Source organism: Lepus europaeus, chromosome 10, assembly GCF_033115175.1.
Source record: "Lepus europaeus isolate LE1 chromosome 10, mLepTim1.pri, whole genome shotgun sequence".
In the NCBI taxonomy this organism is placed as follows: Eukaryota; Metazoa; Chordata; class Mammalia; order Lagomorpha; family Leporidae; genus Lepus; species Lepus europaeus.
In genome coordinates, this window is record NC_084836.1 from 100,865,421 (window position 1) to 100,880,610 (window position 15,190).

General features: G+C 55.4%; 1 protein-coding gene across 1 annotated transcript in view; it reads left to right on the forward strand.

The window, feature by feature from the left end:
- Positions 1 to 15,190, forward strand: part of EFCAB8 (EF-hand calcium binding domain 8) — a 65,333-nt gene that overhangs the window by 32,873 nt on the left and 17,270 nt on the right. The window contains exons 15-21 of the mRNA XM_062202545.1: positions 126 to 353; positions 1,361 to 1,431; positions 3,518 to 3,722; positions 4,528 to 4,737; positions 5,544 to 5,678; positions 9,977 to 10,198; positions 10,602 to 10,760. Coding sequence (XP_062058529.1) covers positions 126 to 353; positions 1,361 to 1,431; positions 3,518 to 3,722; positions 4,528 to 4,737; positions 5,544 to 5,678; positions 9,977 to 10,198; positions 10,602 to 10,760 — 1,230 coding nt within the window. The remainder of the gene's footprint in view (positions 1 to 125; positions 354 to 1,360; positions 1,432 to 3,517; positions 3,723 to 4,527; positions 4,738 to 5,543; positions 5,679 to 9,976; positions 10,199 to 10,601; positions 10,761 to 15,190) is intronic.

The window sequence follows — 15,190 nt, forward strand, 5'->3', positions numbered from 1 at the left end:
TGCCCGGGACTCAGCAGAGGAAGCCTGCTGCAAGGGGGGCGGCGCACGCTGCCACAGGCCAGGGGCAGCCCTGGGCAGTGAGGCCCCGGCCCCTCCGCAGCCCTCAGTGCCGTGCTCCCTGGCAGGTGGTGAGCGGCTGCCTGCATGGCACCGTGAACGTGTGGGAGATCACCACGGGCAGGAAGATGGTGGAGTTCTCTGTGTCTGGGGCCCAGCAAGTGGAGCTGACCGCCATGGCCCTGGACGAGTCGGAGCGCTGCCTGCTCACGGGCCTGCGAGAGGGCACCATGCAGATGTGGAACTACAACAGTGGCGAGTGCCTGCTGACCTTCCCCAACCCCGACCAGCTGGAGGTCAGTCTGAGAGGCCACGCACGGCTCCTGTGGCTCTGGGACACATTGCTTGTTTCTTAGTTTTCATCTTATTTGAAAGGCAGTCAGAGAGAGAGAGAGAGGGAGAGAGAGAGAGAGAGAGAGAAGAGAGAAGAGAGAGAGGGAGAGAGAGGGAGGGAGAGGGAGGGAGAGGGAGAGAGAGGGAGAGAGAGAGAAGAGAGAAGAGAGAAGAGAGAGAGGGAGAGAGAGGGAGGGAGAGAGATGGATTTCCCATCCATTGATTCACTCCTCCGATGCCCACAACAGCTGGAAATGGAATCGAGTCTGTCCCGTGGGTGGCGGGGCCGCTGAAGGCTGTCCACCGTGGCAGGCAGCACCGGCCTCAGACCTCCCTGAGCCTTGTGTGTCTCCGTGCGAACAGTGAAGGGGGCAGCCCTGGCCTTGATGAGGCTCACAGGTGTGACCGCCATTCTCCCTGCTGTCAGCACCTTGTGTCCCGCAGGTTGGAGCTGTGGGTTGCGTTTCCAGTGGCAGGGGACTCAGCCACCCATGCTCACCCTGACTTGGGAAATGCCCAAGAGGATTATGGGGACATTGTGTGGGGATGATGTAGGGAAAGAGCAGCAGCTCCACTCTGGGGCTTGAGCCCACAGCCTTAACCCCTGGGACGCGGTTTGAGTACCCCTGGCTCAGAGCTTGTCACCTGGCAGTTACGTGGCCTGAGCCGGTCACTGGTCTGCTTCCCAGCGATCCCCTCTGTGAGACAAACACAGACCCCTAACCGGTCTCCTCCTGTAAGTTCAGCCCACCTGCTGGGCCGAGTGCACCGGCTCGGATGGTGGGACCGGAGAGCGGTGTGAGACGGGGGCAGGGCCAGCTCACGGAGGCTGGAGGAGGCTCACGGAGGGAGGCTCGTCACGACGGAGGGTCTTGGCGTCTTGCCTCGTGCGCTTGGGAAGGCGCTGGAAGCCCAGAGCCGCTCTCTCTGAGGGGCTTGAGAGTTCGGTTTTCTCTCCTCCCCCCCCCAGATTAGTGGAATTATCCACATGAACAAAACGTACTACATGACGGGCTGGAGTAAGAGAATCACTAATTTCACGTGAGTTGCGGGCACGCGTGGTGTTGGTGAGGCAGCTGGCCCTGCTCTGCCGCGCTCCTCCAGGCGGGCCCTCCCTGCCCTGCTTTCCCCGGGGGTGGAACTCCAGGTGGGGAACTCGCGGTGGTTACTGGCCGTGGCTTCACCTGCTCCCCCCTTGCTGAGGCGCCTGTGTCCTGGGCTCAGTGCTGGGCTGAGGGTGCGTATGAGCGGAACGACAGTCTCTGTCTTCCCGGAGCGCCTGTCCAGTGGCTGGAATAGAGTGTTGCAGAGTGGGTGATGTAGGAACCACAGACATGTATTGTTCCTAGTACTGGGGGCCGAGAAGTTCAAGATCAAGGTGTCAACAGATCTGGTGTTTGATGAGGGCCCACTTCCTGGCTCATGGCTGGCGTTCTTGCTGTGTTCTCACACGGTGGAAGGGGTGGGGCATCACACTGGGGCTTCTTTAAAAGGGCACTGATCCCATTCACGAGGGTTCTGCCCTGTGACCTCCTCCCCTCCCAGAGGCTCTGCCTCCAGATGGCCTCACGCTGCAGATTATTACGACCCAGGTAAGACTTTGGGGAGAATACAGAAGCCAGTCTGTAGAAATGCCCGTCCTTCTCACGTGCAAGAATACCCGTTCCATCCTGGGAGCACCACCAGTCCATCGGCTCTAAAGCCTAAGTGCAAAGTCTCACCTGCATAGCACCATGATTAGATATGGGCGAGACTCCGGGCACTGTGAGACACATCCTACAGCCGTGAACTGCGAGGAGTACGGTGCTGGGACAGCCATGGGGGAGACAGACGGGAGAGACAGGAAGACAGAAAGGAGTGACAGGTCCTGAGCAAGCCCAGAATCCCTCAGGGCAAATTCCATTATTCCTGGAGACTTGAGGATGGTCCTCTTTGGCTGGGGTGGAGGGCCTGCCTTCGAGATCCACTGGGGCCATGAGCCAGGCTGGGGCTGGGAGCACAGGGCTCTAGGTGGCCCTGCTCCCGTGGTGGCTGGGTGGCTTGGCCCCACGCCTGCACTGGTTTCTGTGGCTGTCTCCCTGGGACCATGGCTCTGTGGGAGGCCTTGTCCTTTGAGATCTGGGTGGCGGAGGCAGTCAAAGGGGTGCTTGGCCACACCTGTCACGTTTTCTCCTGAACGGGTTTTCTCATTCCCTTCAGACACACAGGTGGGCACTTTTCCTAAGTCTTTATGTCTGCTTCCTTTTTGATCGGCAATTTGTTCTTTTTAAAAAAAATATTTTTTTAAAAAAATATTGATTTGAGAAACTGAGGCAGAGAGGGAGGGAGAGGGAGCGGGAGAGGGGGAGGGGGAGAGGGGGAGGGGGCAGTGCTGGCTTTTTCTGGCACGCGTCTCAGAACTCTGTTAGCCAGCGCCACAGCTGCTTCTGCCGGGCTCTGCAGAGTCCGTGTGACAGCTGCGCCGTGCTCCTGGTCACTCACTGCTAGCGCAGAATGCAGGGGCTGGGTGGCGGATAAGCAACAGACGTCTCTCGCGCCTCTGGAGGCTGGGAAGGGGCGGGTCAGAGCGCTGGCAGGTGTGGTTCGGGGATGGCCATGTCTTCGCCGTAACTTGCCGTGATCAAAGGGGCAGGAGGCCTCTCTGATCCCACGTGTGAGGGCTCTGAAGGCAGGACACCTTCCTCCCAGGCCCCCTCTATCTTCTCTGCCCCCAGGACTGGTTCCAATGTGTGAATCTGGGGAGGGGGCGGGGGAACGCAGACTTGAGTGTGCCTCAGCAGGCAGATGGTACTCGGTCATTTAGTTCAGAATTAGAAAATGTGTCGAGTGCTGTGAGAGCAGGCCAAGGCCCCTGTGGGATGTGGGGGGAGTCCGACTTCCACTTGTGTGGAGGGGAAGGGGGGCAAGGCGCCATCTGCTCTGCGGGCCTTTGTGGGGCCCTGATTTTCCTGCTAAACCTTAACCCTAACCCGGGTGCCTGGAGTGGCTGGTTTGTGCAAAGACCCCCGGACAGGCACAAGTCCCTGGGTTAGTGAGGCCGGGCTTGCCCCCAGCCCCAGCGCCTGTGAGGCAGCCCCCGCGGTGTCGAGGGCGAGCGCTCAGGCCTCAGCCCTGGCCGTGTTCACAGGTTCCACAAAACCAAGCCGGTGCTGCTGTGCTCCCAGTGGCAGGCCTTCCACAGCGAGGACGTCCTGAGCATGGCCAAGTACCAGAACCAGTTCCTCGGGACCTCCTCCTACAACGGGGACATCCTCTTCTGGAACGTCAGCATGTTCAAGCCCATCTTCAACTTCAACGCCTCCGAGAGCCCCTTGCCCTTGCAGCCCAAGAAGGTGTGGTCCGTGGAGCACGCTCTGCCTCCGCCTGCTCCCCGTGGTGGGCCTGTTGTGTGGGCACGGGGCTGGGGAGTGTCCTGGGGAGTAGAGGGGGTGGTCCTGACTTGTTCTGGAGGGCTTGGGAGCTAAGCAGGTGTGTGGTAATTTTCGGGATTCTCTTCATCTGACAGATGTGGGAACAGGCACAGAGAGGTTAAGCACCTTGATTAAGGTCACACAGCCAAGAAGGGTAGATCCAAACCCTGCCAGTCAGGCTCCAGAGCCTGGTGGAGCAAGTCTGTCCTCTTTCTTGGATGTCTTGTTCTCGACGGTGGCTCCCTTCTTGCCCAGGTGGCTGCTGGATGTTACTGGGCTCAGGGCAGGGGCTTGGGAAACCTGTGCCGCCGTCTCTCAGTAGCCCTCTGTTGGAAGGGACCTTGGGGGTCACCTCATGCCACAGTTTCCCAGGTGTGTGGGGGGAGGTGCTGGGGGGGGAGTGCTTGGGGGTGGGGCTTCCCCCAGGCAGCTCAGCTTTGTGGTTTTCACTAAGGTCAGACCCTAGGAATAACTGGAAGCTACTGTGCATCGCACAGATGCGGAAACAGTTTCTCACAGGAGCAGCGCCCCTCTGAGAGGCCTGAGGGCACCAGTGGTTGCCCAGGATGGGTGGTTAGCTCTGGTCTGGGGTCTGTCGGGGAGGGAGGTTTCTGGGAAGAAGTTCTCGGGCAGCTGGAGGCCTCTGGTGCTAGCTTGGGATTGGACAAGTCTGGTGTTCCCCCTAGGACGCTGTCATGGTGTAGGGGCTGCTCTCTCCCTGATACAGGTACGGGAAGCGGGCGGCTTCCTGGCTGAGGGCCACAAGCCCACCAAATCCTACGTGGAGGAGGTGTGGGCACACAAGACCCCCAGAAAGCTCCCTGGCCCTAGCGCCAAGACCCCGGCCGGTGCCAGCCTGAAGCTGAACCTGAAGTCGGCTCCCCTGGTGCTGAAGCACTTGAAAGACAAGGAGTCGGACAAGCCTGTGCTCCAGCAGGTGGGAGCAGCGGTCTGCTTGTGGGGGTGCACTTTTCCCAGAGCGTCATTAGCGCCCTCTGCTCCCTTGCAGGGGTGTGGTGGGCCAGGCGGGGGCCTCCCTGTTTTCACCCCACTGCATCGCGTGCTCTGTGCTGCTCAGGCCTGGCTGCCGTGGCTTCCCGGCCCGCAGGCAATCCCCGGCTTGCAAGTCTGAAAGCTAGAGGCGAGACTGCAAGGGAGCATGCCCCAGAGCTGAAAACCGGACATGAGTTCCTGGGCCGCTTTCAGAGCCTAAAGCTCAAGTCCCTGGCCCTGGCCCGGGTGCGGCGGTGAGCAGGGGGACCTGCAGCCTTCCCCAGACGTAAGCCTTGCCTCCTTGGAGACCAGGCGGCAAAGGCCTAGGCTCAGCCCTGCTCCCTGCGCCGGGAACTGAGGCTGGAGTGAGACGCGCCACCTTCCCCGCACGGTGACGGCCTCGCTCCCGTGTGAGCTGCCAGGCTGTCGTTCTCTCTACATCAGCTGTAGACAGCCACACGGTCTTTGAAGCAGCAGGGTTGTGCCCCTGCATTCGGATTTTCAGAGTGAGGGGATACACGCCCTCCGGCCTCCTAGTCACTTTCAGGGCAAGTCTCGGCCCCGAATAGCTGCTCACCGAGGAGGGGAGTCCCTAGCATCAGCATGTCCAGAGGCCCAGGGCCCACTCGGTTCTGTGCCAGCCTCCACAGGGCGTGGAGGCAGGAGGGCTGCTCGTTTGCCTCTCATCTCTGTCCCCACAGAGAAGGGGGCACACTCAGGGTGACCTGGAAGACCCATTGCTCTCTGCAGGCCTCTTTCAGCGCTGGCAGGACCGGGCTGGCAGCCAAGTTGCGTGGCAAACAGTCCATTTACAAAGAGGCTGAGAAGAAGAGAGGGGAGTTCCAGCGGAAGAAGTTGCTGCAGTCCAACGTGTCGGTGGAGAAGGTTGGCTTGCGAGCGGGGGCCGAGGGAGAGCAGGGGGCGTGCGCCTGCCTCTCCCTGGGGCCTGGGCAGGCGGCGTGGAGGGGGTGGTGCAGTTTAGCATGTGTAGTTAGGGCTGCTGGGTCTGGGCGGAGTTCCCGTGTAGCAGGGTTGGATGTGTCCAAGGGGATGAGCAGCGCTCCTTCCTGGGGCAGTGTGGGGGCAGGGGGCTGGACTGGGAGGAAGGACAGTGGCATTTCCAGAATCCACTGTTAGAATGCCCTCCTGCTTCATATGGCTTGTGAGTGGGGTCAGTTTATCTTTCCATCTCTTCCTCCTGTGCCTTTCCTTTTCTGTCCTGGATGCTCCTCCTTGTGATACTTAAGTCCCTCCTGGAAACACGAAACCCGGTTGTGGCAGGGTGTGGCAGGCTTGCCCCATCACCCCGCTCCAGGCACGGACCTCAGAGCTGGTCCTGCGTGCTGGGGAGGGGCTCACAGCGTCTCTTCCAGCTCCCGAATGCTCTGCCTCCTAAGTAATGCCTTCGGGTGGACGTTGTGGCTCAGTGGGTTAAGCTGCTGCATGGGTTGCCTGCACCCCATATTGGAGCACCAGGGATTGAGGTCTGCCTCCGCTTCTGATCCACCTTCCTGCTAGTGCCCCTGGAAGGCAGCAGATGGTGGCTCAGGTACTGGGAGACCCAGATGGAGTTCTGGGCCCCTGGCTTCTGCTTGGCCCAGCCCTGGCTTTTGTAGGCTTTTGGGGATGAAACAACAGGTGGAAGATATCTTCCTCTCTGTCCTTCTTTCAAATGAATGGATGGATGAACGAATCGTTAAAAAACATTAAAAACTAAAAAATACCTTGACAAAATTTTAAAAGTAATGCCAGTTAACAATGATTTTCTAAAAAGTATGCGAAGAAAAAATAAAGGTTCTGCCATGCCTGCCTCCAGCCACCCAGCCCCTGCCAGCAGCAGCAGCCACGGCCAGCAGGTTTTGTACTTTCCTGGACCAGTGAGGTGGAGTCTGGCGGCTCAGCACACGCACGGGGGCAGCTGTCACCACCGTGCTTCTCCGCCGCTCTTTTCAGCTCACTAACCTGAAAGCCTGGGCCCGTTAAGCAGCACTTCTCCATCCCCAGCCCCTGGCCACCGCCGAGCTGCTTTCTGGCCCCGTAACTTTGGCGACTCCGCCTCACAGAGGTGGGGTCACGCAGTGTCACACCGCGCGCGTCTTTCTGAGACTGCCTCCTTCCACCCACATAACACCCTTGTTCATACTGGAGCTAGCTTATGTCAACCTTTTGTTCCTTCTTAGGGGTCAGTACTATTCCCCGGCATGTGTTCATCCCATTTTGCTTATCCTTTCATCCACTGATAGACACTTGGGTTACTTCTTTTCTTCTTCTTCTTCTTTTTAGAGATTTAATTTATTTATTTAATTGAAAGGTAGAGCCACAGACAGGAGGAGACAGAGACAAAGGTTTTTCATCTGCTGATTCACTCCCCAGGTGGCCACAACAGCTGGAGTTGTGCTGATCTGAAGCCAGAAGCCTTGAGCTTCTTCCGGGTCTCCCACATGGGTTTAGGGGTTCAAGAACTTGGACCATCTTCCGCTGCTTTCCCAGGCCATAGCAGAGAGCTGGATCGAAGTGGAGCAGCTGGGACTCAAACTGGCACCCATATGGGATACTGACACTACAGGCAGTGGCTTTACCTGCTATGCCACGGCACTGGTCCCTAGGGGGCCCAAAGATTTGGGCCAGCTTTTACTGCTCTCCCAGGCCATAGCAGAGGGATGGATCGGAAGTAGACCAGCCAGGACTCAAACTGGCGCCCATATGGGATGCTGGTGCTACAGACTGGGGTTTATCCCACTGCACCACAGTACCAGCCCCCATCCAACTGATTTTTAAAAAAGATTCATTTATTTGAAAGGCAGAGTTACAGAGAGACAGCAAGCATTTCCACCTGCTGTGCACTATCTGGGTCTCTCACATGGATGCAGAGGCCCAAGGACTTAGGCTGACTTCTGCTGCTTTCCCAGGTGCATTAGCAGGAAACTGGATTGGAAGTGGAGCAGCTGGGACTTGAACCGGCACCCGGGACACAAACCACTGGACTGCAACACTGGCCCCACCACTAATTTTTGTATGTTGACTTTGTATCCTGCTATTCTGCTGAATCCATTTCTTGGCTGTAATCATATTTTTGGAAGAATCTTTAAAAGAGTTTCCCACATATTAGACCATACCTCTGCTAACAGATAGTTTCATTTCTTCTTTTCCAACTTGGTTGCCTTTTAGTCCTTTTTCTGGCAGTGCTCTGGCTAGACCCTTTAGTACTCTGTTGAATAAAAGTGGTGACAGAGGGTGGCCTTGTCTTGCTCTCTCTGATCTTAAAATGCTGTCAGTCTTGCACCACTGAGTATGATGTTTGCTGTGGGTTCTCATGTATGGCTTTTATTGAGTTGATGTAGTTTCCTTCAGTTCCTAGTTTGTTGAGTGTTTTTCTCATGAACTTGAGTTTTTGTCAAGGGCTTTTTCTGACTCGGTTGAGGTGATCGTGTGAGTGTCCCCTTGTCACTGTGCGTGTGGTTGATCTTCATGTGGTGAGCCATCTCTGCGGCCCAGGACTACATCCCTCGGTCGTGGGGTGGGAGCCTTTTTCTGTGCTGCTGAATTTAGTTTCTGGCATTTGGTGAGGATTTCCGCACCAGAGTTCACCAAGGGATGTTGGTCTGCAGTCCTCTAGTGTCTTTGGTTGTGCAGGATGAGGTAGGATTTGTTCCCTCCTCTTGAATTTGTTGGGCAAAGTTTTGAGAAGGACTGTTGTTAATTCTTTAAATATTTGGTAGAATTCAGAGGAGGAACCATTAGATCCGGGGCTTAAGGGACCCCTGGTTTGTGACCCCGGTCTGTATGACAGTAAGGATAGTTGAGACCGTTTAGTTACTTGGCGACATGTTTTGGAGACACTGTGAAGCTCCGCCTTGGCAGGTGTGAGGAAGCCTGCCAGCCTGATCTATTCTGCGCCCCCGACTGTGTTCTCAGCCTCGTGCAAGGTGCCGGCAGGGCGTTCTCTTCTGCTGTGCACTATGCAACATGACTTCCCATCGTGGCCCTGTCCGTGGGCCACAGGAGCGACATGGAAGGTAACCCTGAGCAGAGGGAGAATAGCCAAGGGCACAGCCAGGGCAAGACTTGAACAGGAATTTGGTCCAAACACTGTCCTGGCAGTCCAAACACTGTCCTAGAAAATAGGGGAATTTCACTACAAATAGATGAGGATATATAGGGGAGTCAGTCTGCAAATTGCTTTAATCTTAGAGAATTTTGTTTGAGCCTTAGGACAAATTGGCTTGTGTGTTTTCATCCATCAAGCATGTACCATACATCAGGCACTGAGCATGTAAGAATATGGGGCTGGCACTGTGGCATAGAGGTAAAGCCACTGCCTGCTCAGCCAGCATCCCATGTGGGTGCCGGTTCCAGTCCTGTTGGCTCTGCTTCTGACCCAGCTCCTTACTAATGTGCCTGGGAGGGCAGTGGAGAATGGCCCAGGTATTTGGACCCCTGCACCTATGTGGGAGACCTGGAAGAGGCTCCTGGCTCCAAATCAGCCCAGTTCCAGCCACTGTGAGTCATTTAAGGGGTGAGCCGGTTGATGGAGGATCTCGCTTGCTCTCTGTCTCTTTTTTTCTCTGTAACCTTTCTCTCTCTCTCTCTCTCTCTCTCTCTCTCTCGATTTATTTACTTGAAAGTCGGAGTTACACAGAGAGAGGAGAGGGAGAGAGAGGAAGGTATTCCTTCCACTGGTTCACTCCCCAGATGGCCGCAATGGCTGGAGCTGCACCCATCTGAAGCCCGTAGCCGGGAGCTTCTTCCGGGTCTCCCACATGGGTGCAGGAGCCTAATGCCTTGGGCCATCTTCCACTGCTTTCCCAGGCCATAGCAGAGAGCTGGATAGGAAATGGAGCAGCTGGGACTCGAACCAACGCGCCCATATGGGAAGCCGGCACTGCAGGCAGCAGCTTTACCCACTATGCCACAGCACTGGCCCCAACCCTGCCTTTCAAATAAATAAATATTTTTTAAAAAGAGAGTAAACAGAAAAGACAAAAATCCCTACCCTCAAGTGACTCATCATCCAGTATGAAGTTCCTTGTACCAGCCAGGCAGGAAGGATAACATCACTGTCACCATTCCCCCGGGCACCTGGGAAACGGGGGGCCAGGTGAGGGTGCCTCAGCAGTGCGGCGACAGCCAGGGTACCCGCTGCCTCTCAGCCCCACTGAACTGGGCCCACCTCTCTCACACAGATCATCTTCCTGCAGACCAGGCCTCGCCTGCCACACACGGCTGCCTTGCTAAGCAGCTGCATGGATGGCTTCATCTACGCCTGGTCCGTCCACGGCAACGGAGGCCTCCTGGGGAAGTTCCCCGTGGAGCTCAAAGACCACGAGGATGTCGTCGTGGGCGCCATGGCCACTGACGAAAATGACTGGATCCTCATCACGGGGGACTGTAAAGGAAGCATCAAGGTGAGGAGGAATCGGCATCCTGGCCGGGGACTGGTGTCAGCCTCCCTGCTCCCCGTGGCCCTGGGGGAGGATCGCGGATTCGCTCAGGGCTCTGCCCCGGGCAGTGAGGGCCACTCTGTCATCGTCAGCCCGTTTTGTGTTGGCTCTGTGATGAGCTGTGTGCTTGGGATGGACATGAGGCAGGAGGGCCTTGTCCTTGAGCCAGTCACGCCCTGCCTGCTGCCCCAGGGCCCTGGCCAAGGAGAGCCCTAAGACTCCCTCGGGCCCTGAGTGGCAAGGTTTCCTGCGGAGGCAAGAAAGGCCTGCCTCCAAAGTGAGGAGGCGTGTCCTGGGAGGAGCCCAAAGGATGAGTTGGGGCTGGGGTCGAGGGGTGCATGGCCGCTAACCCACACTTTTTGCCTAGATCTGGGACATCAAGGATTACTGCGTATGTGTTGGCCAGCAGCCACCACACCCCAACGTGAGCAGTGCTGTCACTGAAGTGGAAAACAAGTTCCAGGTGCTCATTCCTAAAAGGCTGCAGATCAGCACCCCATACTACATTCCTTTGAAGGAGAAGGAGGTAGGGAGATCACTGGAGCGTTGCTCAGAAAAACGCCTTCAGTCCCACTGGGGTGCTGGGCCCGTGGTTCCCTCCTGTGATCACAAGTCCTCCGTGCTTTCTGTTCACGGCTGTCAGTGAAGTGAGAAAATCTGTGCTAACCAGAAGTCACATTAGTAGTGAGAGCAACAACACTGGCACACCAGTACACGCACACACATGCACGCCCAGACACGCCCTCCCGCGAGCTTCAGCACAGGCACACCCATACATGCACACACGTGCACACCCAGACACATCCTCCTGCGAGCTTCAACACAGGCATACCCATACACGCACACACGTGCACACCCAGACACACCCTCCCGTGAGCTTCAACACAGGCACACCAGTACACGCACACACGTGCACACCCAGACACGCCCTACCGCGAGCTTCAGCACAGGCATACCCATACATGCACACACGTGCACACCCAGACATGCCCTACCGCGAGCTTCAGCACAGGCACACCCATATACGCACACACGTGCACACCCAGACACATCCTCCTGCGAGCTTCAGCACAGGCACACCAGTACACGCACACGTGTGCACACCCAGACACGCCCTCCCGCGAGCTTCAGCACAGGTACACCAGTACACGCACACACGTGCACACCCAGACACGCCCTCCCGCGAGCTTCAGCACAGGCACACCAGTACATGCACACACATGCACACCCAGACACATCCTCCTGTGAGCTTCAACACAGGCACACCCGTACACGCACACAAGTGCACACCCAGACACGCCCTCCCGCGAGCTTCAGCACAGGTACACCCATACACACACACACGTGCACACCCAGACACGCCCTCCCGCGAGCTTCAGCACAGGCACACCCATACATGCACACACGTGCCCACCCAGACACATCCTCCCACGAACTTTAACACAGGCACACCCATACATGCACACACGTGCACACCCAGACACATCCTCCCACAAACTTTAGCACAGGCACACTCATACACGCACACACGTGCACACCCAGACACGCCCTCCCGCGAGCTTTGATCTTTGCAATGAGGACTCTGGGGTAATGACTTCTTATAAAAAAGAAAACATATAAATATTTTAATAAATGCAACACGTTTGCATGGCTCAACAATCACTCGACATTTCCGTGCTGACTAAGGGAGTTGAGCAGCTTTTCAGATTAAAGCCACAACGTGACGGCACTGAATACCCACCGAATGACTGAGGCTAACAGGACGGGCGGGAGCCGGTGCTGGCAAGGAGCGTGCTTCTCGGCTGGGGCTGGCACTGCTGCAGGGGGTGTCGGTGGCTGTCACCACTAAGGAGAACCGTTGGACCGCAGCCACTGACGCCGAATGTGTGCCTGCTCTATGATCCAGCAGTTCCGCTCCTGGACTTACACCCAGGAGAAATGCATGCACTCAAAGATACAAGCAAAAATGTTGATAGAAAGACTGTGTGTGATCGCTCCACATTAGAACCGCCTATGGCCTAGGCTGGAAAACTCAATTGCGGTGTTCTCACACTACAGACTAGGGTCTGGCACTGGAAATGAGCAGGCTACACTTCTCACTACAAAATGGGTAACTCTTCAAGCAATTTAAGCAAAAATCAAGCCTAGATGAGGATGTGTTGTTTCTAGAGTGTGACACCAGGCAGATCTATCCTGTTAGAAGTGATTATTTCTGTGGGAGCGGTGGAGTGGTTGGAAGGAGACCCCAGGGGGCTCCTGGGGCCTGACCACTGTTTCATCATCTGGCTCTGATCATACGTTTGTGTTCAACTTGTAGATGTTTGTTCAGGGGTACATTCAGTATATATGCACTGGTCTGCTTATTACACATCAGTGTAAGTTAAAACAAAACCATGTGGGGTGACTATTCGGTGCAACAGTTAAGACACAGCTTGCGAAGCCTGCATTCCTAGTTGGAGCGCCTGCGTGTGAGTCCCAGCCCTGCTCCCCACTCCAGCTTCCTGCTGATGTGCACTCGGGAGGCAGCAGTGAGGGCTCAAGTCCTTGGGTCTCTGCCACCCACAGGGAGACCTCGATGGAGTTCCCAGCTCCCAGCTTTAGCTTGGACCAGCCCTGCATGTGCAGGATTTTTTTTTAAAAAAGGGTTTATTTATTTGAAAGAGTTAGAGAAAGAGAAACAGAAATCTTCCATCTGCTAGTTCACTCCCGAAATGGCCTCAACAGCCAGGGCTAGGCCAGACTGAAGCCAGGAGCCAGGAGATTCTTCCAGGTCTCCTGTGTGGGTGCAGGGGCCCAGGGACTTGGGCCGTCCTCTGCTGCTTTCCCAGGCCATAGCAGGGAGCTGGATCAGAAGTGGAGCAGCCAGCACTTGAACCAGTGCCCATTTGGGATGTAGCATAGCAGGCGGTGGCTTTACCCACTACACCACAGTGCTGGTCCCAGCTGTGCAGGAATTTGGGGAGTGAACCAGTAGATGGGAGGTCTCTATCTTAGGGTGCACATTAGCAGGAAGTTGGAATGGGGAGTGGGGCTGGAACTCAAACTGAGGCACTCTGATAAGGTGTGCAGGTGTCCCAAGTGGTGTCTTAGCTACTGTCACCACCTGCTGTCACCTTGCTTTTCATATTCCATGATACATCTTAGAGACCTTTGCATCTCAGTTCTTTCTCCCCTCCTGTCCCCTCCCCTCCCCTCCTGTCCCTTCCCCTTCCTCTTCCTCTTCTCTCAACTGTGCATTAAGCCGTAGGATATACTATTGAAATAATCCCATTTTAAGAGAAAATTGTGTTTTTTTTAATACAAGTCATAAACAAAAGCCAATGTTATTTCACATAAGGGAAAACAGGTATGTAGATAAATTCCTAGAAGCAGGATTGCTAGGTGAAAGAGTTAGACCTTTGCAGTCTTGATGGGCATCTTGCAGTCTTAGGCCCCCCCCTTTTTTAGTTTGTTTATTTATTTTTATTATTTTATTTATCTGAAAGAGTTACAGAGAGAGGTAAAGATGTAGAGCTAGAGAGAGAGAGGTCTTCCATTCCACTGGTTCACTATCCAAATGACCACGATGGCCAGAGCTGAGCTGATCCAGAGCCAGGAGCTTCTTCTGGGTCTCCCTTATGGGTGCAGGGGCCCAAGGAATTGGGCCATCTTCTACTGCTTTCCCAGGCCATAGCAGAGAGCTGGATCGGAAGAGGAGCAGCTGGGACTAGAACCGGTGCCCATATGGGATGCCAGTGCTTGAGGCCAGGGCATTAACCCACTGCACCACAGCGCTGGCCCCCATAATGATATACTTTTAACAAACAGGGACTGTATTGTCTGTGACCAGATTCTCTGTTTCATCAAATATTTTTTCCTTTGTAGAACTTGGCTGATATTATTTTAATTAGACAAATTGTAACCTATACATTTATGCCGTGCAGTGTGGAATTTTTGGCTCAGACAAGTCAACATTCCATATGACCTCACTTTCGTGGTGAGACACTTGAAATTCCCTCCTGGTTGTTTTGAAGCACACGGCATTGATTGACCGTAGTGGCCCGTTATGTGTGGTAGATTTCAAAACTCTCTCCTCCGCCTGAAACTCTTCCCTCGGACCCGCCGTTCCTCCCGCCCCCATACCTGGTCAGGCGGCGTGGTGCTTGCTTGTCTTTCTGTGCTGGCGTCTCATTCTCATGGCGTCTTCCAGGCTCCCCACGCTGTAGCAGATGAGTTTCCCTCTTTGCGGTCGTGTGCACACACCACATGTTCTGACCCATTCATCCGCTGGTGGGCGCTTGGTTGGTGCTGGTAGCCGTTGTCAGTAGCGCTGCAGTCAGCTCCGGAGTGCGGGTGTCCCCCGCGCATACCGATTTCAGCTCCCTGGGCTGTAACCGGGAAGTGGGATTGCTGGATCCCATGGTCGTTCTGTTTTTAGTTTTTAAGGAACCTCCACACGATTTTCCAAAATTGTTTAGCTAATTTACGTTCCCACCAAAGGTGCTTAAGCGTTTCCTTGTTTATAGCACTTGTTAGCTTCTTTTCTATAATAGCCATTCTAATAGGTGGAAGGTAATATCTCATTGTGGTTTAATTTATTTACATGTACTATTTTTTTCATTTATTTATTTTCATTTTATTTGAACGACAGAGGTATTCCATCTGCCAGTCCACTCCCCAGAGCCTGGCATAGCCCAGGTTGTGCTGGGCCAAAGCCAGGGGCCCACAATGCAATACAGGTGTCCCACGTGTGTGGCAGGAATTCAAGTGTGCGATCCACCACCTGCTGCTTCCCAGGGTGTGCGCTGGCAGTGGGCTAAGTGGGTCAGAAGTGGCAGAACCAGAGCCTGAATCAGGCACTCCGATGCAGGACGCAGGCCAGCCCGGTGGCGAGCAGCCAGTGTGCCAGTGCCCGCCCTCAGCACTGTGGCTTCAATGTGCGTTGTACGGATCAGCGATGCAATGTTGGCCATTTGT